The sequence below is a fragment of the Cryptotermes secundus genome, unplaced genomic scaffold (genome assembly GCF_002891405.2).
Source record: "Cryptotermes secundus unplaced genomic scaffold, Csec_1.0 scaffold986, whole genome shotgun sequence".
Lineage (NCBI taxonomy): Eukaryota > Metazoa > Arthropoda > Insecta > Blattodea > Kalotermitidae > Cryptotermes > Cryptotermes secundus.
This window is the reverse complement of record NW_019735574.1, coordinates 199,518-226,733: the sequence shown is the minus strand read 5'-3', so window position 1 is coordinate 226,733 and position 27,216 is coordinate 199,518. Positions and strand designations below refer to the sequence as shown.

General features: G+C 44.9%; 1 protein-coding gene across 7 annotated transcripts in view; it reads right to left on the bottom strand.

The window, feature by feature from the left end:
• LOC111869652 (tensin-1) overlaps positions 1–27,216 on the bottom strand; it is a 354,704-nt gene that overhangs the window by 210,679 nt on the left and 116,809 nt on the right. The window contains exon 1 of one of the 7 annotated variants that reach the window (XM_023861325.2): positions 25,021–25,137. The exons of the other annotated variants lie outside the window; for them this stretch is intronic. Coding sequence (XP_023717093.2) covers positions 25,021–25,122 — 102 coding nt within the window. The 5' untranslated portion in view covers positions 25,123–25,137. Of the gene's footprint in view, positions 1–25,020; positions 25,138–27,216 lie in introns of those variants that run through there. 7 annotated transcript variants of the gene reach the window in all.

Genomic DNA, 27,216 nt, shown 5'->3' with positions numbered 1-27,216 from the left:
TGGTGGAGCTACAACTCAACTCCACCATACGTCTTCACGGCGGGGTGCTTAATTAAGTACAGGCACAGGTTTAACTTACTGGTCTTTACTGTGTGATTAGTCTCTCAAATATGGTAGATCCAGCGTGTAAGGCCTCTTTGTTCCTCGCCATATCACAACAGATAAGAGTCTGTGTTATACATGTGCGCAGAGTTTTCTGCGCTTCATGGGGCCGGTCCGGCTTGACGTGAAGAGCGTCCGACTCTGTCACCACAGTCCACGCTCATGGNGGGGAAGGAAAAAACTATCTAGTCCACGTAGCAATTTTCGGTGTAAACGTCTTCTGAAAGAACAAGCAACCTGAAAAAAGGAAGTGGGATAAAAGGAAGAAGAAGAAAAGAGGTGGTCAAAACACGGTGAATCATCACTTCCTAATACTTTACCTGTTGCGAATTACTTGGGACTGAAAAGAGAGAGATAGGTGGGGAGTTGCTATCGCGAGACTCACGGCATCCTTGACCGCTTGACGAGTGGTTCTTAACCGAGAATGGCCAAGCCGAAGTGACTGAACTTCTTCCAAACTGGAAGCAATAATCCTCTAAGGATACTCCAAAACTCTGTTTTCAACACTCGAGTGATTTCCACACTCATATGATCGTTCAAACAGAACTTTTCAACCTGACCTCCAACAGAATGTAAAGGTAAACCGGTTCTGGAAGTAAATTCACTGTCCTGCATGGGAGGTCTGACCCGCCACTGGTCGTGTGAATACAAACTCAACAGCGCGGATTTAAGGGATTTAGCTTATTAAACGATGATGTATTAGTTCTAAATGTTGGGCCTAAAGCGTGGAATGAGGCGAAAACAGATATAACAAATAAAGAATGGGTTAAAATCTGAAGTGAGATGACGTGTATTTACAATATTACCCAAGCACTGGCCTAGATACAACGGATACTTAAGGTAATGAAACAGAAATTCGAACTCGGAACCTCCAATATTTTTCAACTGTGATTGTCCTTCAGTTCTATTAATTAGTTAGCCAACTTAAGTTGGTAATTAGGTGGAGTTTTATATAGCAACTATCTACCTATCTATTTAACTGGCTTAACTGAGGCTTTCTTGAGAAACCACCAGCTGCACCCCTGCTCAGGAATTTTCCGACATTTTATGGAACGCCGTCCTATTTAAGATCTATCTTAATACTATCCTCCCACCTACGTATTGACCTTTCCTTCTGGCGTTCACACCAAAATTCTGCATGAAATAATAATCTTTTCTTAGACAGTAAACATTCTAATTACTTCCGACGGTGGTCCCAAATCTCGTCTGGGTCTCCAGGGACCAAGGCCCAGGGGCACGTGTGCTCTACGCAACACAAAACTACTCACTAAGTGTCAAGCTCGCGGTATCGTAAATTCCACAGATGAATATTAAGAAACAGGTTTTGTTGAGGGCAAAACAACTTCTTGCACGTTGCGTTCGGGTTTAATTTGAAATTTTTATGACTGGCATTTCACAGTGAGATCTAAATTAAAGTACAGTCCCGTATACATATACTGCTTTTTCTCGGTCTCGGGTAAATTGCTCACGGCCCTCACCAGCAGACTTCTTGGTTTGGAGTCCCGCCGGACTCATGACCATTATTTTACTGTCTCATGTCCTTGGGAGCCGCGACTCGGCTGGCTCCGAATGACACACAGCTTTGAAAGATGAGACTATACAGATTGCATCCTGTTGTGTGTATAATACGATACTCCACTTTATTGCTGTGTTGACGGTCATAACCATAAGATGCATTTGAAAGACTATACTCATTTTAAGGAATATGGACCATTTTTAAAATTATTGTCTTTAACTTCAATAACCTGGATGTAATTAATTAGCTAATAATTCTTTCTAGACCGCCTCTGTGGTCTAATGGTCACAGTTCCTGCCTACAGATCCAAAGGTCGTGGGTTCGATTCCCGGCGCTACCAGATTTTCTCAGAACTTGTGGGTCTGGAACGGGGTCCACTCAGCCTCGTGAGGATAATTGAGGAGCTATTTCAAGGAAATAGCTGTTCCGGTCTAGAAACGCGAAATTAACGGCGGTGGGGATCCGTTGCGCTGACCACGTGACACACTCTATCCGCAAAAGTTGGCACTAACTTCGTCGACAAGCGGCGGTCGCTCGGTCAATATAGTTCGCTAGGCAACGGAGTTTGCGTTTTTTTATAAGAGGGGAATGGAAGAGATGGATAGAAAGGTGACCGGGCGAATGTGGAATGAAAGGACGGATGGGTGAAGGATTGCTTGGTGCCCGATAAGATACATGAGTGGGTTCGCAGACGGACAGGTACAGTGGATGGGCAGAAAGCAAGGTGAAGAGTACACTGGATAGGTGAACTGATATGGAGGAGCATACGTGTGTTGGACGATAGGATAGAAACATGTAAGGCCTTTTTTGTTGAGAAAAGGAACAGATAAACAAACGAAAGAATGGGTAAATTGCTGAATGGCAGGACAGGACAATGAAAAACGGAGACGGTGATAGGTGAGTCCATAAAAACTTATGACACTTCAAGCAGACACAATGAGTAGTGCTGCCAGTTAACAATTTCTTCCGCCTCTATCGTATTTTAAGTACAGACTAGAGCTGCCTCTCATTTAATGCCTTATTAGAGCTAGTACCTTATAATTTTGATTCTTCATAACCGTACATTACAAAAGACGCTCACTCTTCGGATTAATATCTTCAGCTATTCCCTTCCGCACCTCCTGAGCTCACTATTCATCACCCTCATATCTAATTCAGATCTACACAACTGCATTAGTTACCAATAGTCCATGATTCATGCACACTCATGGCAGAAAATCAAAAACTATTCTGCTGTGTGAATGAGAAACGCTAGCCTTACACTTAAGCCTTCACTGCAAATAATAACTTGCAGGTTATTACATAGTAAGAAGATTATATGTACTTCGAATTTCACAATAAATACAGACGGACAGAGGAACCGCCATCTGCTGTCTACTGCAAACCATGAACCAACTTTACGTGCAGGTGACAAAGTAGATGCTCATTTCAACAGACCTCAAAGTGAGTAGCAGCCAATCCTCGTAGATTAACAGACTTCAAAGCGTGCCAGCCTGTTCATAAGAATTTCATGGCTTGGGAATTACTTTTAATGCGTTAGGAAACTCTACAAAGCACTCGTTTATTTGAGGTTATGTTTTGATTTAGACATAGAGGAGTGATTAAATGGTTTCAACAAAGGCTGGAAGACGTGCTTACAAAATAGAACATAGTTTAAAACGTTATAATACTCGCAAATAACTTGTTTCTCTTGTTATTATAATCGATAAATGCATTACGATAACCGAAAACTAGTTTCCTCTACTGGTGCGGGAACCGATATAAACATTAAATTAATCGAAGACCTGTTTCTACTGGTGCGATAATATAAAACGAAACGTTCCTATTTGTGGGAAAACTGATAGGCATACAAGCATTATGACAATCGAAGATGAGTTGCTTTTACTGGTACAATAATCGGTAGGCCTGTCACGGTAGGAAAGCGGTCTGAGGCATGCACTGTATTCGTTCGCTCAAAAGCCGGGATCGCGGGTTCGAATCCCCTCAAGGCATGGATGTTTAGTATGTGTGTATGCGTTTCTCTGTGTTTGTGTTGTCCTGTGTTTAGGTAGCGGCCTTGCGACGGGCCAATCACTCGTCCAAGGAGCCCTACCGTCTGTGAAATTATTAAATGTATAAAAGAAAACCTCTACACGCATTACAACCAGAAACAAGTTGCGTCCACTGACATGATAATCGGTACACGCACTATCTTAATAAAATATTTATTTCTATCTGCTGTTGGGCTAATGTTACACGCATTGCGGATGGGTGGTATGGTAAAAAGGTAAAAGGTAAAGTTATTCCTGTGTGTAACTAATTAAGCATTACGCCATGAAGACTTAGGGGAGAGTGAATGTATTTTTCTTTCCTTGGCTCTACAGCCCCGGTGGGCCTAGGCCTACCTCCATGAACTTCTCCGTTCACTTCGGTTTTTCTAGATCTTACACATTCGGTAGGACATCTTGGGCGGGTGATCAGCTCGTCGCAAGGCCTCTACCTGTACACAAACACAGAAAAACGCACACACACAAACTAAACATCCATGCCCTGAGTGGGATTCGAACCCACGATCCCTGTTTCCAAGCGAGCGAAGGCAGTACATGCCAGAGTGAATGTATAGAGCCATGTTTCCTTGAACTCGGCACTAGTTGGAGGTGAGTAGTCAGCTTCACGTCCCGGCCGCTTTACTCCCAGGGGAAAGAGTCCCCGATATCCTTTGGACAGGAGACTGAGTGGGCCCCAGAGCCAGTCTGGACGCTGCGGAAAGAACCCTCGGTCGTCCAGCACGTAGCCAGTCTCTATACCGACTGCGCTATGCCGTGGATCAGGACAAGGACCAGTTGAGAGCTCTTGTGAGCATGGGAAATCCTTGAGTAGCTGAGTGACTAGTGGCTTCTCACGAAGGACTCAGCAGCTCCAAGGAGCCGGTTGGTCGGGTTGGTTACGCACACGCTAGAAACATGTCCGACTCCGGCCTCTGTTAATTTCCGCCAGCACTACTGAAGTACGCTTTCTTGCTTGAGTCAGGAGACTTTCAGGCTTACTGCTTCTCCACCTGTTCAATATGGTTCCTTTCTACCTATACTGAAGCGAAATTAGTGACATTTTTGAAGATGGGGAAAAGCAATTACAAAGTCCATTAAATGCAAATGTACCAGGTCCAGCAGGGTAACTGCTAACCCCTGGGGTTCAGCGGTTACAATAGCATCATTACGTGAAATACTCTCCCGTACACCACTATACTTTACATGGAAATGTACGTTTTGTCGAGTGTCAGACATTTCCAGCACAGAACTGTACGCTCTTTATGTGAGAACATAAGCCGAGAAAGAACTTTTTTTTTTTCCTTGGCACTACAGCCCCAGTGAGCCTAGGCCTACCTCCATGAACTCCGTTCACTTCGGTTTTTCTAGATCTTACACATTCGGTAGGACTCCTTGGGCGGGTGATCAGCTCGTCGCAAGGCCTCTACCTGTAGACAAACACAGAAAAACGCACACAAACATCCATGCTGTGGGATTCGAACCCACGATCCCGGCTTCCGAGCGAGCTAAGACAGTACATGCCTTAGACCGCTCGGCTACCGTGATCGGCCCGAGAAAGAACACAGCAACATTTATTAGGATAGCGTAGCGACGCTGTATCTACTAAATGAGTTATACAAAGTCAAATGAGATGGTAGGTCGATAATGAATCGCCAATATGTAAGGATTTGGAAAGAGTATGGCATTTCAAGGCATTATTCAGGAATTTTACTCAAAAAAGAATTCTGTAACGAGATCTGTTCCTTGGGTTGAGATTTGAATCTTGCGCCTCTAAGACATGCGTGTAGATCGTTACCGCATGCAAACGACCAATATTGAAACTAATTAACCAGTAATTTAATTAGCCAATTAACAACATAACTACGTACATGAGTGTATTAACTGATAGTCGATAGCAAGTTGTTAACACTTTAAAACACAGTGGCTATGTATAAGTATATTCCATCTACTGTCGGCCATAGTGGCCGCAAGGTGTAGGGCATGAACTGTCTTCGCTAGCTCGAACGCTGGGATCTTGGGTTCGAATTCTGTGTGTAGGTAGCGGCCTTGCGACGAGATAATCCCCCGTCCAAGGAGTCCTCCCGACTGTGTATAGGATTAAGAAAATGAAAATGCGACCAAGGTCCAACAAAGAAAGAAATATAGATAGATATTCCATCTACTGCTGAAAAGATGGGTGAGCCATTAGTGGCATAAACCGTTACGTTATCAATAGAAAGTTACTAGATTCTATTTTCAACAACTTCAGTTATACATACGCCGGTACGAATGTGAACATACACATACAGGACTCTCCTTCAGTAAGGCTGCCCTCACAACGTACATGTATGATGCAGCCTGGCTCCTACAGCAGATGCAGTAACATTCACGAAATGTATTTATGAATTTCGTATGAATCTGAGCATAAAGGATGTTTGTTTCCTTAAACTGAACTAACAGATCTGTCCTCATAATGGAGGCGCAAAATGTTTCCTGTGAGGTAGGAACTAAATTTCAAATATTATTTCGATGACATTGGCGCTTCAAAGGCTTACACGTAGTCTACTTATTTTGATGAAAAATAAAAATAGGCTTATGTGATCTCGGTCTTGTTTGTGTAACCCCCATCAGCTTTCAAACGCCTGAACCAATTTGAAACACGGTATGTATATCATGGCACCTAAGCTCAATGGTGTACTTCATAAATCCCACCTATCAGTCTGTGTCGCTGTCGCTGCTAGGCAACGGCTTGATAAACATGTTGCAGCGGTAACGAATAGACGCAGCAAAGAACAATTGTTGGAAGCGTCGTTTTCTACACGGTCCGTGTCATATCAAAACTATGTAAGCGATTAACTCTTCCCATAACTTGTTAATAATATCCTTCCATCTGTGTCCCCTAAGTTTAAATGGCCCCACACTACGAGGTTTCTTCAACTTAAAGTTCGTGTCTCCCCGTGATTAGTGGTATAAGAGCAACCCATATAAATTTCATATACCATTCTAACAATGCTGGTCTAACAGTGGAAAAACACTTGTAACTGCCTGTATTAAGTCCATCCTACTAATTAACTGTACATTAAGACCATCTTACTAATTAATTGACCAAGCAGCCAATTTACAACTCTCCGACAATACGACCAGTAGGTTTTCTTTCTTTCTTTTTCCTTGGCACTACAGCCCCAGTGGGCCTTGGCCTACCTCCATGAACTTCTCCGTTCACTTTGGTTTTTCTATATCTTACACATTCGGTAGGACTCCTTGGGCGGGTGATCAGCTCGTCTCAAGGCCTCTACCTGTATACAAACACACAAAAACGCACACACACAAACTAAACATCCAAGCCTTGAGTGGGATTCGAACCCACGATCCCGGTTTCCAAGCGAGCGAAGACCGTTCATGCCTTAGACCGCTCGGCTACCGTGACCGGCCGACCAGTAGACTCACCAATGCTAATATCAGAGAACAGAACTGGACATGCTTCTTATCGCAGTTCATCCGCCTCCTACATCCAAAACTCAGTCCTTCCTCCATCCTCCTGACTCTACAATTAGCCTCACCAACATTTTGCACTGACTCGTGTACTGGGCCCACAAAACGTCAAAATAACTATAGGTACCAGCATACATTACTAAAATCGGAAATTATATACCATTTACTTAAAAATTACTTCTTACTTCAGCTAATATTATCGGTACATACTTGTATGTAACGAGATCCCCGCGCTGTGGGGCCATGTTATGCTGGCACATACGGGAGATGAAAGGGCCGAAATTGAGGGACATGATCTGCACGAGATAACGTACACGGAAATTCTGCACTCGCTGGGTATCGAACCCACTTCATTTGGTCAGTAGCCGCTCACGAAATATCAAGTAGACAAATTGTTATTAATTTGCTGCGTAGGATATTTTCATCCTATCTTTTCTAGCAACAACAACTGTGTGCCGAGGGTGCAAAACACAAAGTGCACAGTGCAATGGTTTCCCTATATAACAAACGTTTCCTCATGATAGTCCATGTGAGGCCGAAACATGCAGCAGCAAGGACGAATTTACATAGTTAATGGAATTTTAAAATATTCAACAAACACTTTTTGGTGAATTAAATACATTTCAGAAGGCCGCCTCTGTGGTCTAATGGTCACAGTTCCTGGCTGTAGATCCAGAGATCCCGGGTTCGATTCCCGGCGCTACCACATTTTCTGAGAAGTAGTGGGTCTGGAACGGGTTCCACTCAGTCTCGTGAGGATAACTGAGGAGTTACTTCAATGGAAGAGCGGCCTCCGTAGTCTAGAGGTAACGTTCCCACCTCATGACTCGTGGTACGCGGGTTCAAATACCCGGCGGAGGTCGTCGAATTTTTAAGGGCGGAAAAATTCAGGGAACAAGTCCTCCGGGAGGGACTTTAAGCTGTGTGTCCCGTGTCGTAACTTTACGGCACGTAAAAGAACCTCATATCCCCAAAGGGGATCACTGAGCCAAATTCCAGGACGTTTCCCGCCCAACAATAGTCTCTAAGGCCTCTGATAGATGGGGGAAGCATTATAGACACAGTTAAGCAAGTGGCCGAACTCGCTTGCTCGGCGGGACTGATTGTACGCACCATTTATCGGTAGGGTAAAGAGACTGGTAGAATATCATAGAGGGAAGCACAATACATCAAACTGGTCGCGGTGCATGGGGAATCCCACCCTCTCTAATAACTAACTACTTCAATGGAAAAGTAGCCGGCTCCGGTCTAGAAAACCAAGATTAACGTCCGTGGTAATCCGTTGCGCTGACCACGCGACACCCTCTATCCGCTAAAGTTGGCACTAACTTCGCTGACGAGCAACGGTAGCCCGGTCGGTACTTCGCTTACGGACTACAGGCCATAGAGTTTAGTTTTAAATACATTTTAGTGTCTTTTAAGAAAGGATTCATTTTGTTGCATTACATATGGAATACTTTACAATTTAAAAATTATATGGGTGATTACATTAAGAACTGAAATATACTAGGGGCGTCTAGCACGAATGGGGGAGAGATAAGTATTCTATATTAGACGACAAACGTGAAGGAAGAAACCTTATACGAGAGCGAAACACAGACGGAAGGACTTCAAAATGAATCGTAGATGACTGGGTGTGAAGTCACATGAGTGGAATTAATGAACTTGTCATACAGCTCGAAGCCGGTCCCTTTGAACAGGATGACGGCGCTTCGGGTTCTACAAAAGCAAGAAACTGGTAACTAGCAACTGCCTAACGATAAGCAGTCATGGATTTAATTACATGGAATAACACTATTTCGAAAATATTTACACTTCCTTTTAGATTCTAAATTTCTTCATTGCAATGGCACATTGACCTAACGAAGTTTCCTCGGGTAAACGAATTTATGGATCGTGTCACGACTCTAACAAGGTCGAACATGAAACGTTACTATCGGATGACATCACTCGTGTTAATAACCGCAGTCAGACCATAAGGTATATACAGCGTGCCTCTGAACTGCGTACCTTTCCACTGTGACCATGCAAAAACCCGATCACAGTGGCCGCTAGGTCTAAGGCAAGAAATGTCTTCGCCCGCTCAAACAGTGAGATCGTCGGTTCGAACCCCACTCAACGCATGTATGTCTGAGTACGTTATTCTCTGTGCTGATGTGTGTGTAGGTAGCGGCCTTGCGACAGGATGATCCCCCGTCAAAGGAGTCCTACCGACTATGTAAAAGACCATAACACTAAAAACCGCCTAAGTCCCAGCAAAGGGTTGTAGATATACAAGTAGACAGACAGACAGATACTCGTAGGTAGGTAGGTAGGTAGGTATGTAGGTAGGTAGATAGATAGATAGATAGATAGACAGATAGATAGAACAGAGAAAATAAAAGTATTATTTGTATGCGTATGAAAATGGTTCTTTCTGGAGATATTGATGTATTTTAACTAATTATATGCGTACAGCAAACGTAACAGAACTGACATTATATTGGATAAGTTCCATTTAGATGCCTTTGTGCAAAACAGATTCTGAAAATCTCTATGGATTATCACTTCTTTAGACCTAAGAGATTAAACGTATTTTCCTCGTATCAGGTATTTACAATTCCTAGTTTCTTTCCCTGGAACTGGGATAAAATATGCAAAAAGTTAAGTAAAGTTGTCCCTGTACCTAAGTACTTAGGCGCTGCGCCATGAAGGCGAATGGGGGGGATGGATGCATAGATCCACATTTTCTTGACATCGGTACCAGCCGGAGGTGAGTGGTCAGCTTCGCGCCCAGGCCGCTTTACCCCCGGTACCCATTGGATAGGAGCCTGGGCGGGCCCCAGAGCAGGTCTGGACGACGTGGAGAAAATTCTTGACCCTACCAGGACTCGAACTCCGACCCCTCTTTCAGCCCGTAGCCAGTCGCTATACAGACTGCGCTATCCCGGCTCCTATACGGAAGGAAGTTATTGTACAATGTGCGTGTCCGAACAATCAGGAGAGGGGCTGTACGATAATTAATTATTTGATCATGTATAAAAACGAACTCCGTGGTTTTAGTCCGCAAGCGAACTATACCGACCGACCTAGCAACCGCCGCTTGTGGGCTAAGTTAGTGCAAACTTTAGCGGATAGGTGTCGCGTGGTCAGCGCAACGGTTCCCCACGGTCGTTAATTTCGGTTTTCTAGACCGGAGCCGCTATTTCCTTGAAACAGCACCTCAATTATCCTCACGAGGCTGAGTGGACCCCGTTCCAGACCCACTACTTCTCATAAAATCTGGGAGCGTCGGGAATCGAGCCCAGACCTCTGGATCTGTAGACAGGAACTCAGTCCAAAAGACCACAGAGACGGGCTGATCATGTACATATAACTTTAAACCGATCTTAACAAAATGACCTCTCAACTGGAGAAATATCAGCTACCGACCTATAGAAACGCGGCTCTGGATTACGGGAGCTCTGCAAAATGAACTGCATGAGTCCTTCTGAAAAGCTGACGGTGGGTCAAATGGTGATGAAATCCTGCCGTATTATGGCTCCCGAAGTTCATGGCCGTGTCTGTTAGACACACTCCACTGGTCACGATCCTCAGCCGGATTAATCTAGTGCTTTCCCTCACCTCTTACTTTTTAATATTATCATCACACCTACATACTGGCTAATTGGCCTCTTCCCCTCATGCTTTCCGACCAACATTCAATATGTAATTGCTCATACGATTATCTTTGATTGGATCACCCACATGATATTTGATCAAGTGTATAAATTATTATAAAGATCCTGACTGTGATTTTCTGCCGCCGCCTACTCTCAGTTCTTCTGTCATATATCCACCTGTTCTCCTCAGCACCCAGTCTTCACTTGGAATTCGGCTGCGGCGTCACTAAACAAACCGAGCCCAATCGCGTCGAACTGACATCCATCGACTGAGGATGCTACAAAGCCATGCCTCACCTTAAGCTAAATGACAGAAACAAGCGGGCCCGTCTTTTCTGCAGTTTAGTGAATGAGGATACCTCAACTATACTCGCTTCTGTTCCTGTGTCTCCAGCCCTAGGGTCATACGTTACAAGTAAATTAAGGTCGTGCGGTTAGTGGCCAGCTTCCAACGCGGTGGCCCGTATTAGAGCCCAGATCAGGTCATGCGGTGAACAAAATGACATTGGGGCAGGTTTTCTCAGAGTTCTTTCGTTTCCCCTGCCAATTCTCATTTCACCCACTGCTCCACACTCATCATCTATCATCCGGGTCTGGTACAAGAGGACAGTTAGTGGCAGACACTACAGGAAAACTGAAGTTAAAAGGGCAAATTATAACATACGTGGAGAATATTCATTCAGGATAAAACATAAAGAAATACGCCCTGAATAATCTAATATACAGTGCGTACAATCAAGTGCGCGCCGCGGCTGCAATTTGCCGTGAGTCATACCACCGCAGAACGGATGCAGTCGCGGGGAGTGTTGCAACTCCTCCCCGCGACTGCATCCGTTCTGCGGTGGTATGACTCACGGCAAATTGCAGCCGCGGCGCGAACTTGATTGTACGCACTGTATAAGCATTTATCATAAGATATCTCTTTCCTTTTGCCTCTCATTTCTTTACTTTCTTTTTAAACCTGCATTACTGCATTCGGGGGGAGGGCTGCTATAAACATGGCTGTCTGCACTCTCACCACGCTGCAAAAGTTCGGCTCCCGAGAACAAAGAAGTTATGAATTTACATTCGTCACGTCAAGAATGCATAATGTCCAAAATGTTTGTGGTTGACTGTACTCCCAGTATATCGGTCGTTGGGCATCGCGTCACCCGAGAACTCGCCCATGTAGACACAAGACACTACGAACTCGTCGAAAATCATATCCCCTGGTCGATTGGGTCTCCATAACTAGGTCAAGACCATACATTGCCTGGTGAGAGGTCAACAAGGTAAGATCGCCATTAAATCGATAGCAAGACAAGCCCGCGATTACACCCTCTGACTTTCTCCGCGACTCTCTGAGAACCGAGGAAGCGGAAAAGCTGGGGATTCATAACCGTTCCGACCTCACGTGACTAACAACCTACAGACTGTGTCAAGCGAACATCATTCACACGCCGTACGAGACACGAGATACTCACAGACGAAAATACGTTCTGGGTAAACGCACATTCTGCTTTCATACGTGAACTGCATATAAAACGAATAAACTGGAGGAACACACATACAGCAAAGTGCGCTCCTAACAAAAATTGGAGGGAATACAAAGACAGATACACAGACAGCAAGGTGATCTCATAAGCCTCCCTTAATTTTTCAAGATAAGGAAAGTAGGATGTAAACCTATCTCTGGGCTTAATTACTTAATTAAGCACCACGCCATGAAGACGTACAGTGAGTCGAGGTATAGTTTCACCAATCTTGACCTCGGCACTAGTTGGAGGTGAGCGGCAGAGCTTCATGCACCGGCCGCTTTACCCCGGGGAAAGACCCGCTGGAACTCGCTGGATAGGAGGCTAAGTGGACTCTAGAGCCTTTCTGGACGCTGTGGAGAAGACAAAGATATCTTGCCCCTCTCCAGGAATCGAACCACGGCCAGACAGTAGCTCAGCCGGTACAGCGATGGATTACGGGCTGGAAAACTGGGGTTCAATACCCGGCAGGATCGAGAGAGTTTTCCCTTCCGCAGTGTCCAGATCGGGTCTGAGGCCCATATGTGGTTTCTTTCCTTGCGGGGTGAGGCGGCCGGGGTGTGAATCCGACCACTCACCTCCATCTAATATCTAGGTCGAAAATGATGAGGCTATACTTCCACTCCCCCCATACGCCAAAATAAAGTGGTGCTGCATTTACTGACGCAGGTTGCACACGTGCATTATGACGATGAGACGTGACACACCCCTGAGGTTACAGAATGAAACAGACTTTGTTACAATGGTGCCTGAATAATATAGCGATTTGTCGGTTGGGCCAAATACGATGAGTTTTCCTCCATACCTGGCCCATAGCACACCCCCCGTTGTAGTTAAAATTATTCCAAACGTTAAAACTGTGACCGATCACGGTAGCCGAGCGGTCTAAGGCATGTACTGTCTTCGCTCGCTCGGAGTCAGAATCGTGGGTTCGAATCCCACACAAGAGTATGGATGTCCAGTATGTGTTTATACTGTATTTGTGCTGTCCTGTGTTTAGGTAGAGGCCTTGGGACGAGCTGATCACTCATCAAAAGTCCTACCGTCTGTAAAATGACCAAAATGAAAGAAACAACAACCTCGACACTGTAAGGTGTAATAGGAACGGATTAAGTTAAAACTGTGTTTGTGCTTGAACCGTGCTGTGGCGAGAATGCCCCGCCACCTCCAGCCACACCCATAATATTGTCGGAAGGACTTTCGTGACCACATTGATTACCTGTGCGAGGCCCACTGCACACGACGTGAGAAGCTTCATCACTCCTGCATTGGACTAAGGTTCACGTGCTCCGTGATCGTGTCCTTCTGCAATATCTTTTGTGGTTTATTTTACAGCGCTGTCAGTATTTCAGACTATATGGCGCCGAATGACAGAACGAATAATGAATTAGAAAAGATATGGAATGAAACGGGCGTAGCCTAAACCCAGCATGTCTGAATGGATTGACAAAACCCATTATATTTGTCAGAATATGTGATGCCTCGGCCAAATTCGAACCGAACATCTCCCAAGTCTACAGCTCTATCGATACACCATTCTGTACACCAAATGGTACGCAGTCAAAAAAACAAAATATGGTGAATTCATCTAATACCCGTTGAAAATTCAACGGAGAGGTCCATATTTGTTACAAGAGTTCTAACACTGTTATTAAAATTGCGTTCTAATTTGACCTAACGACGAGTTGATATATACTAACGTTTCCGAGTAATTTGTTGCCTCAATCTCCTACCTGAAGATGGAGACAGCATGTTCCTCCTAATTCCTGTCATCCGTCTACCAAACTACACAACGTCACACCCCAGACGACCGTCATATTAACATTACCGCCGTAAGAACCTCTAATCTCATAGGCTCTCTTCTGGTTCTACACAAATGCATGTCTCAGCCAGCCACTTTCCCTTCTTGCTTGGCTCACTCTCCAACCCTGAAGATGGAGGAGACATGTTCGTCAGATATGTCGATTAACTTTCCGCGGACAACACGGTGTTACATACCAGACGAAAGAGCGCCTCATAACCACAGCTTTGAGAACCCCAAATCCTATCAACGTTATCCCTTGCAGGTTTCATAACGTTAACCCGAGACCTCCCTCATTCTTGGTGCATCTAACGACGCTATTAATTTCTCCGACTATTAAGCATCGAATGACTGCCTCTGTGGTCCAGTGGTCAGAGTTCCTGGCTACACACCCAGAGGTCCGGGTTCGATTCCCGGCGTTACCACATTCTTTCTGTGAAGTAGTGGATCTGAAACGGGGCCCACTCAGCCTCGTGATGATAATTTAGGAGCTATTTCAAGGAAACAGCGGCTCCGGTCTAGAAAACCGAAATTAACAGTCGTGGCGATTCGTTGCGCTGACTACGCGACACTCTCTATCCACTAAATTTGGCACTACTTCGCCCACAAGCGGCGGTAGCTCGGTCGGGATAGTTCACTTGAGGACTAAAACCACGGAGTTTGTTTTGTATTCAGCATCGAATAATAAGAATAACAAAACAGAAGGGATGTGGAAGGAAGCTGGTCTGACATGTGACGTACTGCTCTGACTGAAAGAAACCAAGGCAGTCCTCCGTCAGGACAGCCGGTCTCCGGATCTAAGTTTCAACAACTCGGAAACTTCCTGTACGAAGTAGGATTCCTTACCGTGCTCCTCTAATACGGCCCTTCTGGATAAGTTAACAGCCGCCCAACTCTTCAGGGCATCCTGCACCTTCAGAATTACAGGGTTTCGGATTTTGTCCATCGTCAGGTGTTTAAAAACTAGAAAACGCTTCGTAAACTCAATATATTTCTGTCCTCATGTGAGGGGGACATACCTACTATGTTGGGTCCAAAAAAAGAGAGCTAATCTCAGTCACTGGTCAGAGGAAAATATGAAAGGTCCTATACAGTCAGCTATATTTATACTGACTAAACAGAATATCACTACTGGGATCTGACACTACCACTTCAGCTACAGCGTCCATGGATAACCCTTTCAGCGACCTTTCTTACATAACTATACATCAAACAACAATTTCACGAACTGTGGGCACGTTATCTACAAGGAAAATTTTATTTTCAGTAAAGGCCGAGACTGCATTGCCGACTAAAGCTTAGGTACCTCTTCCACTGCAGCCTGGCTTCGGCAACGATGGAGATTGTACTCCCGACTGAAACATGGGAACCTCTGTCCCTGCCACATTAAATTGGACCTCAATTAAATTTGATGTGAACTACATTCCTCTGACTCAGTATAAAGACTAATGCAGTCCCCTGCGAAAGGAGCAATGAATCCTTGGATAATAAGTGTTTCTGACGAGCCGGGCTTCTCGAGAAGTAATCTGTTTCATGCAGTTCGTTCTCTGCTTCGTTGTAATCGCTCCATTACACTGCTAACGTGTGTGCTGCTCTACGTCACGAACGACAATACTATTTTTTTTATTGCTAGTGGGGTGGGACTAAGTCCCTTGCGCTGCGGCCACTTTTGGCCTATTGTACCAGCCTCAGATGATAGGTGAGGGTGATTGTGGAGCAATTGGTGGAATGAAGATTGGCAGGGGAAACCGAAATACTCGGAGAAAACCTGCCCAAGCGTCACTTTGTCCACCACAAATCCCACTTGACCAGATCCGGGATCGAACCCGAGTCGCCGCGGTGGGAAGCAGCGGCCCAACGACAATACTAAGTGCAGCTACAGAAAACTGATGAGACAGCCATTAGAGACTTCTACGTTAGTAATGCCTAGCAAAGGGGCTACTCGCTCTGCCGATCAAATGCCAGATAGATAGGATTTATTGCGGCAGCGCGGTGGGCGGAGAAACAGCTAATTCTGGGGCATTTACATCAGTTTATACACGACGCCCAGGGAATCGACCGCACCACGAGAAACTCGAATTTCTCTCATCATAAATCTTTCGTAGTTTAAAAGTTAGCTACCGCCGATCTCTTTATTGCCTCGGGCAACTGGTACCAGGTGTAAAGAGCGCATCAGTGGCGTCTCGCATATGAAGTTGCCTTTTTGAATGGGACTGTACTGCAGTAAAAACCGTGTAAAGTTGTCCCTGTGCTTAAATAATTAACCACTGCGCTAGGAAGGCGTATGGGGGAGCGGATGTATAGACCCACGTTTCCGTGACCTCAGTACTAGTTGGGGGTGGGTGGTCACCTTCACGCCCCGGCCGCTTTACCCTGGGGGAAAGAGCACGCGGTGCCCATTGGATAGGAGGCTGGGTGGGCCCCAGAGTTGGTCTGGACGACATGGAGAAGTGAAAATTCTTGCCCCCACTGGAATTCGAACTCCGACCCATTGGTCACACCGCCAATAGCGAGTCCCTATGACTGCGCTATTCCGGTTCTTCGTACTAACACTGAGTCTCAATGAAAGGCAAGCCTTCTTTATCGGAAAATGTATCTTGATCCCTACAAGGAATGAGTTCAGACACATTTTATTAGCTTCTTCAAGCATGAAGTTAAGTCATTAAGGACATCAACTACGGAGTTCAAAATGTTCCTCACAGTTGCACCGGACAGAAGCCGAACGGAAGGTGACGAGATAACGCAGGAGAAAACAGATTTATGGCCTAAAGAAAATATGAACTACTATAACAACTATGAAACACAGCTGGGAGATTATTACGTATCTTTCAAATGATAAAAACTCAGAACCTTGTCGCGCCCTCCATGACAACACTGGCTTCTGTTTCAGTTGCCTGTCCGATAACAATGTCAGACAGAAGTGTACGACAATACGGCGAACGCGTTGCCCATGCCCGAGGACGGCGACGGAAGATGGGCTACGTCGCAGATGCAGATTTCTGAGGAATGGTTTTAAGTTGGGATACGTAATGTAGTATCACATAATTAATTAGACAATTATAACCATAAGATAACAGATGTTTATCACACTACAGCCTGTCCGCGTGCTTCTGCCAGTCTTAGCTTATCAGGCGATCAACTCGGTAACAATTTAACTCTCAGGAAGGATTTGACACCGTGGAGATAAATGCGAACTGCGTTTAACTGGTTCAAGATGGGGTCCTTGCCCACTTTTTGAGATTATTATTATCATTATCATCATCATCACTCACTCACTCACTCACTCATGGAGCTGATCCCTTCTTGAGAAACCGCAATTGTGAAGCTACTGAAGAACATGGCAGAATTTTATGGAACTCAAATATTCATTACCGTGCTCACAAAAGCCCTCCACTGGTTCTTATCGTGAGCTAGATCAATCCAATCTATACCATCCCCTCCTCTAACTATTATTATTATACTCTTTGAGTAGAGAAAAGAATCTATCGCTGAATAGTACTATCTTCTGGGATATGATGCCGTATAGTCCGTTGAAAGTAAAACAAGCACCTGCTTTCAAGCTGTGATCTTGCTCGACTTATTCGGCCCTGAAGATCGAGGCGATATGTTCATCCGAAACGTCGGGTGACTTTCAACGGACTCTACGGCGTCATATCCCAGAAGACAGCAACTCTTCACAACTACCGCTGCGAGAACCTCAAAACGCTACAAACCTATCGTTGTTTGCAGTCTCCACTGACAATACAGAAGCTTCATATGTTGTTGATCGGAAGGAGTTTTGAAAAGTATAATAAATACGTTTCCCGGAACGTTCAGTTAGCGCAATACGAAGTGTGTACGTTGACACAACGATAATAATACATAAAAAAAAACTAAACTCCGTGGCTTCAGCCCGCAAGCGAACTATACCGACCGAACGACCGCCGCTTCTTGGCGAAGTTAGTGCCAACTTTTGCGCATAGAGTGTCGCGTGGTCTGCGAAACGAATCCCCACCACCGTTAATCTCGATTTTCTAGACCGGAGCCGCTATTTCCTTGAAAGAGCTCCTCAATTATCCTCACGAGGCTGAGTTGATCCCGTTCCAGACCCACTCCTTCTCAGAAAATCTGGTATCGCCGGGAATCGAACCCGGGACCTCTGGATATGTAGCCAGGAACTCTGACCAGTAGACCACAGAGGCGGTCACTAAGAAAAATATACATCAGTTGAAAAAGTAGTAAGAATACGTTGGCAGTAAACTTATAGTATAGGAGACAAAAGATACATCTTGTCGCCTGCCATGTCCAATAATGACGAAACCGTCCGGAAAAGCCAGCAACAATAGAATTTTCTGTAGGAAACATTTCAGTGAAAACCTGCCCCTTTTTACAGGAACAAGTTATACTTGCTACAATAGAAGACTACTTAACAAAAGACCATTCATAAAGAGAGATATAATACAATTAACAAGTCAAAACGAGAAATTTGGAATTAAAATGTAAACATGGGAACAAAATCTGTAGTAAGTGGTAATACTACTGAACAGGTTAATAAATTTCGTTAAAATTAGTTTTCTCTGCATTTGTTTCCAAGAAAATCTCCCTAATACAGACCAAAAGATTTCCAGTTGTCTTATTTATATCGTGTCTTCGCCCAGTAGGTTATGGCGACGTCCGTGTTTAACTTTACTAACCAAGTGTTCGGTCAAGGCGACGCTTGGCGGCCGCCACAATACAATCAGATTGTAATACGACCGTTCTCCGGACTGCAACATAGCCTACTTCTGAGTCGGCCCGAAGTTTCGGACGAATATATCACCTCTATCTTCAGGTCGAACAGTAAATAAAGCAGGAAACCAGGAGAAGCAGGCAATAAGTCTGCGGACTTTCGAGTTGTCTCCGAACACCACCCTTTTAACAGCCTCCGCTGTGTGAACCTCAAAATGCCACCAAATGTAATAATACATTTTAATTAATTAGTGGACAGTAATACACAGAGGAGAGTCAATAAATATGATACAAATTAAAGTAAAACATCTGTAATGAACTTCGTAGGTTTTCTGTATGTATCACTAGGTAGCAGCACAGTCATGACCGTCTCGGTAGCAGAAGCGCAAGCGCACGTTCAGAGGCTGGTTTTAGTAGTCAAAATGGCGACCGTGCTTGAGGTGTATACTACCGCAGAGTTTTGCTGCGCGTTTTCTGTGGGCTAAAGCACTGAATGCAAAAGATATTCATAAAGAAATGTTTTCTGTTTAAGGTGGGGAGTGCTTTTCGTGTAAAGCGGTTCAGAGCTGTGTCATGAAACGTGGCAAACGTTTCGCTGATGACGAAAAGGTTGAAACGGAGGTGCAGAATTGGTTGCGATAACAATCAAAAGACTCTCTGCTGCGGGTTTCGGCGCACTGGTACAGCGATGAGAGGGTCTATCAAAGTTGCTGGAAGAGAAATAAATGTTATTCCCCAGGTTCGAATATCACACATTTTAAGTTTTATATCCATCTGTGTGGCCTATTTACTGACTCTTCCTCATATACAAAATCTAGCAGCGCATACTTTTTGAAGTGGTTTTCTTGTCATCCTGTTCGCACCACAGAAACTTTTTTCCCTTGTTTGACAATACAATGCGACTCGGACCATGACCTTCTCTACTACATCTGCATTCAGACAACATTCATACCTGCAGGGACGGCAGATGAAGCCATTTCTAAGTCCTTATCATTTTGGGACAGGACAGACATAATAAAACACAATCCTGGGCCAATGTCACGATGCATTCCTATTTCGTATTCGGAATATCTCCGGATGAAATCTCGAGGTAGGGACCGACTATCGCGACGGAAGTTTTCCTCAGTTACTTCAGGCAAAATAAGGGGAAAAAATACTTCAAATTAGGCCATAACTTCACCCTGCCGCATTCTTTTCAAAAAGTTATTATGCGTTCTTCGCAAAATGCGCATAAGAAGAACGCATACAGGGATTTCCACGTCATTCTGCTCGTTGGCAACTTGAGATATTAAAGCAGCCGGTATAAACAGCATGGCGGACACACGGAAGGTTGGAACCCTAGCGGATATCCGCGCTTACCGTCCCTACGTCTTCCAGGACACCATCGACCCGCCTCAATTTTGTATTCCTACTGAAGAGTGTGAAGGAACATATGTCAAGAGGACTTGGGATGGAAGCAGAAACCAATTTCCAGCTTCAGACAACTCGCATCTGAGCAGCATAGCAGAGCACGTCTCCAAACAACCTGAGTATGAACAGCCGGAAGTGAAGCAGGCTGTTATCCCACGCTGTCTACACACACTAGGTCATTCATTCATTCATTCATTCATTCATTCATTCATTCATTCTATCCCTAAATTCAGTAACAGTGTCGTACAACGACGCTGTTTCAGTTATATTATTATAGGACTTACTGAGAAGCTCTGTCGGTACAGCGACGGGCTACGGACTGGACAGCCAGGGTTCGATTCCCGGCAGAAGCCAGAGTCTTCTCTTCTCCGTAACGTTCAAACCGGCTCTGGGGCCCACGCAGCCTATCCAATGGGTTCCGAGGGCACTTTAAAGCAGCTGGAGTGTGAAGGTGATCAGACCTCCATCTACTGCTGAGGTAAAGAATGGTGGAGCTAGAACTCCACTCCTCCACGCGTCTTCATGGCGTGATTACCTTCTTGCTCAAACAGATGGGAACAGTGATATGGTAGGGAATTAAGAGCGATCGTGGCCCATTTGAAAGCATTACCATGGAATTCGTCTTGAGAGACATAGGAAAAGCGCCATATGTGCCAGGCAGGATTGCCTGTATCTAAGTATAGATTCGAACTTGTTACCTCCAAAATAGAGATCTAGAAATATTACTTCTGGAGCAACCTCTTCGGTTCCTGACTTAAAACGCCACTGAATGCCTTAATTTACTTATGTGTACTCCACGGAAAATGCCCTTAAAGCACTGCTCTTGGCTAAACACCGATGTTTACCTAACCTCTTCTCCTGCATATCAAAATCAAACAGCCCACACTTTCACAACAAGATTTATGGAACTTTTACCTGTTATTTTACTCACAAATTAATTAATTTGGGTATGATACCATCCCATAACTAGTCTATAAGGCAGTTTGTAATTAATTTTGATAATTGGTAGTTTGAGAAAATAAGCTTACCACCAATAAATTCCTAGACTTTCTTCCAAAGAAATGGTAACTGCTGAGAGAGGGCAGAGGGCGATACTGGGTGGCGGGAAAAAAAGTCTAAGGTAAAGAAAGTTGTCCTTGTGCTTAACTATTTAAGCACTACGCCATGAAGGCGTATGGGGGAGTGGGTGTATAGATCTACGTTTCCTTGACCTCGGCACTAGTTGGAGGTGATGGTCAGCTTCAAGCCCCGGCCGCTTTACCCCCAGAGAAAGAGCCCCCGTACCCACTGGATAGGAGGTTGGGTGGACCCCAGAGCCGGTCTGGCCGACGTGAAGAAGATAAAATTCTTAACCCTACCTGGACTTTAACTCCGACCTCTTGGTCGTCCAGCCCGTAGCTAGTCGCTATACCGGCTCACCGTCTAACTCAGGACAACACTATAACAAAAGAATGTCGCGTCACTTAACAGTCTCTGCTCTTACGACACTAAGAGCTATGACCACATATCACTAGCGCACTCTGTCAAATATTGCACTCATGTGAGCGTATGTTGCCTGAATAACTTTTTAAAAGGTTGTCAGTTTCTTTTTAAAGGTGTTGTCGACATTATCCTACTACTATGTCACCTTCCGTCCATTTTTCTATCAACAATAACAAAATGGCGGCAGTGTGAACCCCGCTAGTTGATATGAAACTTGAGTTTCTCAAGGCGCTGAACGGGAGGGCCTCTTAACATTATGTTCTTCTGGGATGTGATACCATGTTATCTGATCGAAAGCTAACGACGTTTCGAAGGGACCTGCTGTCTCGATCCACAGGAGAGAAGAGAGACGTCTACAAAACTACACGAGCGTGACAACCAGTCCTCACATTAGCCTACTTAAATAAACATTCGGGATCGACTTAATACGAGTAATAGAAAATGAAAAATATGAAATCCTGTTAAGATAATTTCATGGTAAAACTATAGAAAACAAAGTAGGTGCATGGCATCTTGCTTGGCATGTTCCTCCGAAACGTCGGTTAACCTTCACCGAACTAACGACGGTATGTACCAATCGCCGCTGCAAGAACCTCAAATCCAACAAAATCAATAAGCTCCTCTGTAACAAAACTGCGCAGTTATTTGGGTCTTCATCCAAGGCACGAATTGTGTGAATTTGATGCAATGCGTCCGGTAGTTGGGGGGGGGGGCGCTTGGTGCCACGCTATGAGAACAAACGATTGGCTGCCTCTTCCCGCCGGAAGTTGGACGAAAGGTCAGTCAGCAGTGGATGAAGTCTGTTTCTGTAGCACACGATCGACCGACCGAATGGCTGGCTGGGCAAAGTGAAGGATATGAGGCAGATCTCTGCTTCATATCAAGGCGGCAGCTCAGTCGGTACAGCGATCAGGCCATGAGCTAGACGGCCGTGTTCGGTGCCTGGAAGGGGCAAGAGACTGTTTCCTCTCCACAGCGTCCAGACCAGTTCTGGGGCACACCCAGCCTCCTAGCAATTGGTACTGAGGGCACTTTCCCTGCAGGTAAAGCGGCCGGGGAGTGAAGCTGACCGTTCACCTCCATCTAGTGCCGCGGTCAAGAATGGTGGAGCTAATGTCTACACCCCCTCCGCTTCATGGAATCACGTCTAATTAATTTAGCACAGGAAAAGTTTACTTTTACCCCTATCAGCGGCATTTAGAATAAAATTTAAACATGTGGCACTCAGTATCATGACTACACAGACTAACATTAGAGACTTCCACTGGAAAATTGAACTTTTCAAAAATGCACTTTTAAAAATCCACAGTTTAATAACTGGACTTGAGAATCTCAACACACAGAGTGATTCTAAATTATTGTCGGGGTTTCCGTGGCCTATAAACGGAAAACCCGACAGTAATTTAGAATTACCCTATATATTATTAAGCTCAGATGGTCGGCATGTGTAACACGCATTGGGGAGGGATGGTGGGGAGAGATGCAGAACATTATCTGCCGGAAAACGTAAAGGGAAGAGACCGCCCGTGAGTTCTATGGATAGATGGAAGGACCTTGAAAAAGACCTGTGTGGATTGGACGCAACTTACTCATGACAGGGACCCGCTGCGGCTTATGCTAATAATACGAGCATTTAGGAGTTATAAAAGGCAGGGAGCCGGTCACGGTAGCCGAGCGGTCTAAGGCATGTACCGTCTTCGCTCGCTTGGAAACCGGGATCGTGGGTTCGAATCCCACACAGGGCATGGATGTTTGTGTGCATTTTTCTGTGTTTGTGTACAGGTAGAGGCCTTGCGACGAGCTGATCACCCGCCCAAGGAGTCCTACCGTATGTGTAAGATCTAGAAAAACCGAAGTGAACGAGAAGTTCACGGAGGTATGCCCAGGTCCACTGGGGCTGTAGTTCCAAGGGAGGGGGGGGGGGAAGACAGGGAAATTACTTAACCAGCTGAGCTGCTACGGCATTCGTAAGGATTCTGATCCATAGACTTGGTTAGTGAAATGGTTACACTGTGATGATGTGGATTGTATTGAATTGGATTGGTATGGTCCAGCGACTGCTCTTCTATACACGGTAATTGATCTTTGGGTTCCATAAAAGGGAGGGGATTTCTTGGTCAGCTGAGCTCCTATCAATTTTCAATCAGGATACTGCTCTGTGCAATCGATAGCTTAAATGCCTGAAGATTCTGCGTTAACTGAACAAAGTTTCTCACAGAAGAAACTAACTTACAGGCAAATTTCCAACACCAATAGCGCAATAGCGACTGGCTACGGCCTGGGCGACCGAGGGGTCTGAGTTCGAGTCGATCAACAATTTTCTCTTCTCCACGTCGTCCAGACCGGCTCTAGGGCCCACTCACGCTATCTATTGGGTATCGGGGGGTTCTCCCCCAGGGGTAAACCGGCCAGGGCGTGAAGCTGACCACTCACCTCCAACTAGAGCCGAGGTGAAGGAAATATGAATCTATATATCCACTCCCCATACGCTTAATTATTTAAGCTCAAGGACAAGTTTGACTTTTTTTTACAGGCATATTTACGTTTTGCTACAACGTTGTGGGCCCCTGTTTGGGGGGGGGCAGTTATTTTCTCAGTGAATGTGTTAACGAAAATCATGTCCCTATGTGTCCGTGCGTCCAAACTCGAATTCTGAAAACTTACGTGAGGCGCCTATTATCTGTTAGAAGATGTTCGTGCCTTTCTGACAATAACAAATATAAATTACAGTTAAAATACTGAAATAGAAAGCTTCTATGAAAAGAAACCAGCGTCAAAATGATGGTATGTGGCCTGTACCACAAAATTCATAGTCGAATGTTAGAATGATCAGTGAATAACAAATTAAAATGAATTTTGAAGGAAGCCATCGTGACCTAATTTATACACTCGTAGTATCCCGGCAACTTCAGGCCGCGCCATAGCTCAAGCGGTTAGTCGCTGGATTCCCACCGCGGCGGCCCGGGTTCGATCCCGGGGTCTGGTCATGTAGGATTTGTGGTGCACAAAGTGGCGTTTCGGCAGGTTTTCTCCGAGTACTTCGGTTTCCCCTGCCAATATTCATTCCACCAATTGCTCCACAATCACCCTCACCTATCATCTGGGGCTGGTACAATAGGCCAGAAGTGGCCACAGTGCAAGGAACTTAGTCCCACCCCACTAGCAATAAAAAAACCCCGGCAACTTGCTAGGAGGGACTGACGAAAATCACGAAATGTTTCTGTCAGAATAGTCGGTGTCTCCACCGGAAGTGAAGCCGAGGCCATTCAGAATACAGGTCTACAGTACCACCGTTACATCATCCTGTTCGGCGGTCAGAAGGGGAAACAGTAACGCACATGTGACCCACCTGGTTACAACTGACGTCACACTGATTCCATACGATTGGCCATGGAATACGGAGGCAAATTCCATGCGGCTCCGTACCTTCCCTTCTGCCTCGTGCGCTCATTCACCGCACGCCGGGAGCTGCTACGAGGCTACAGCGACTGGTTTGAACCTTGTAAAAAATTAGCGACTTACTGGGAATACACTGTTATATTCTCGCACCTTGTTTGCGTTCGTTGTTAACACTATTGGCTGTATGAGAAGATCGAGGTATCGTAACTAAAAAGTACCTTAGTACTGTCTCAGAAGCCAAGTCATCCTAAAAATAATTTTACTTAAAATGTCTTTACTGAACGATATATGTATCACAACACTGCACACTGTCTCAGAAGGTTAGGTCACGAAATGGCGAAATTTATTTAAAATTTTTAAGAGACCCTCTAAACTAGTCATGTCCGTCAGAAAAGAACACACACTCATTCCATGGAGGCTACCTTCCTTATTAAAAGTCCTTAGATCGATTCTAAAGAGGTGTTGTTACAATAAGAAAATATTCCAACCACACCATGTACCCTGTTCACTCTTTCAAAAACTGCACACGTCCATCACAATTCACTTACACATTTTCTCGCGACTATCACACTCGGTTAAGTTGTCAGTTCGATTTCCGAAACCTCATACTTCAACACCTCTGCGTCAAAGAAGCATCCAGCCTCTGCACAGGATATATTTAACCAAATCACCAATGTCTATCGAACTTCTGATATCCGACATACAAGTTCTATTCACTCCCAAGAAAACATTCTTCTACACTGCATCATAACTTGGTCCAATAAAACTTCATCACCAAATCACTGGTGGCTACTGTCACTAATATTACCGGAGATACAAGAAACACATGAACAGAGGATGCTCCCACAGGCGACGAGGCTAACGCCCACGCTCTAAATGGGTTAGGAAAGAGGTCCGTCACTTAGCTACTGGAGTGGTGGTTCTGCCTTCCCGTCACCCCGCGACGGAGCTGTCGGGTTCAGGAAAAGAACGACCATGTTGCCACATAGGCATGACCCCAGCACGTGCTCTGCCTTCCTCGCCACTTGACGTTTAAAAGATGAAGATAAATTTCGGGATACAACGTGATATAGGAAGGCTGTCAAGAGATATTAGTGAGCAGATATGGCAGTGGACCAATTTCTGTCCTTCCTTTATGTCTTAATGCGAATGATCGGTTCTGGTGAAATCTTATTGTTTCTAAAACATAAACTTTGACCTGCCTTAAACGACCCGACTTCTAGAAATTACACGAAACATGGCTAATATTATACCAATGACATTAAAATCAACTGTTAACGAGATGTCTTGTTTAGAGACATTTCTCTATGCCGTTGTAAATACAAGGTACTTGTTTAATAGTGTCGTTAAACAAAGAAGTCTCTAACCCTACCGTCATAATTACAAATAACAAAACTAGTACTCGGGGGCACGCGGTAGCGTAGTTGGTTGAGGCACTATGCTACAAGTCGGAAGGTCGTGGGTTCAAGTCGCGATGAGGTCACTGGATTTTTTTTCAATTGGCCTAATCCTTCCAGCCGCATTATGGCCCTGGGGTCGACTCAGCCTCTAACAGAAATGAGTACCAGGAATTAAATAAATAATTTTCCTGGTGAGTAAGGCGCGGCCTGCGCGTAAGGCTGACAAACTTACGCCATCTTTGAGCAGATTGTCTAGATAATGTGGGACCCTCAACGTCTCACAACCCTATGAGCCTTCACGGCCTGTTACAGGGATAGCTTTACTTTTTTTTTTTAACAATACTCATGGCCGTTCAGCAGCTGAAGATCTGAGTTACCGTACAAAACACAAGGAGACACCGCGTTAGTTTGCGTACTTCATGAAAGGGAAAGAGAAACGATAAATCGGTGTTCCAGAAACAGACAGAGAGACTGGAAACTGTTCAGAGTACGGCTGAACGGAGATCCTCTGCGAACTTCCACATTCAGTAACAGAGCCCTTTCACTCCGTGGCCAGCTTCCATGTGTTTCTGTTTAGTTGACAGACACTCATGAGTGACGGCCACTGCGCAAACAGCAGTTTACGCCAATCGTCGCTTCAGACCGGTTTCATTCATTATGCGGCCGTTCTGCTGCGCCATGGCGGTAAACCTACAATTCGGTCAACAAGAATATAGCTATTATTCATTTTAATACATTTTGTTAAG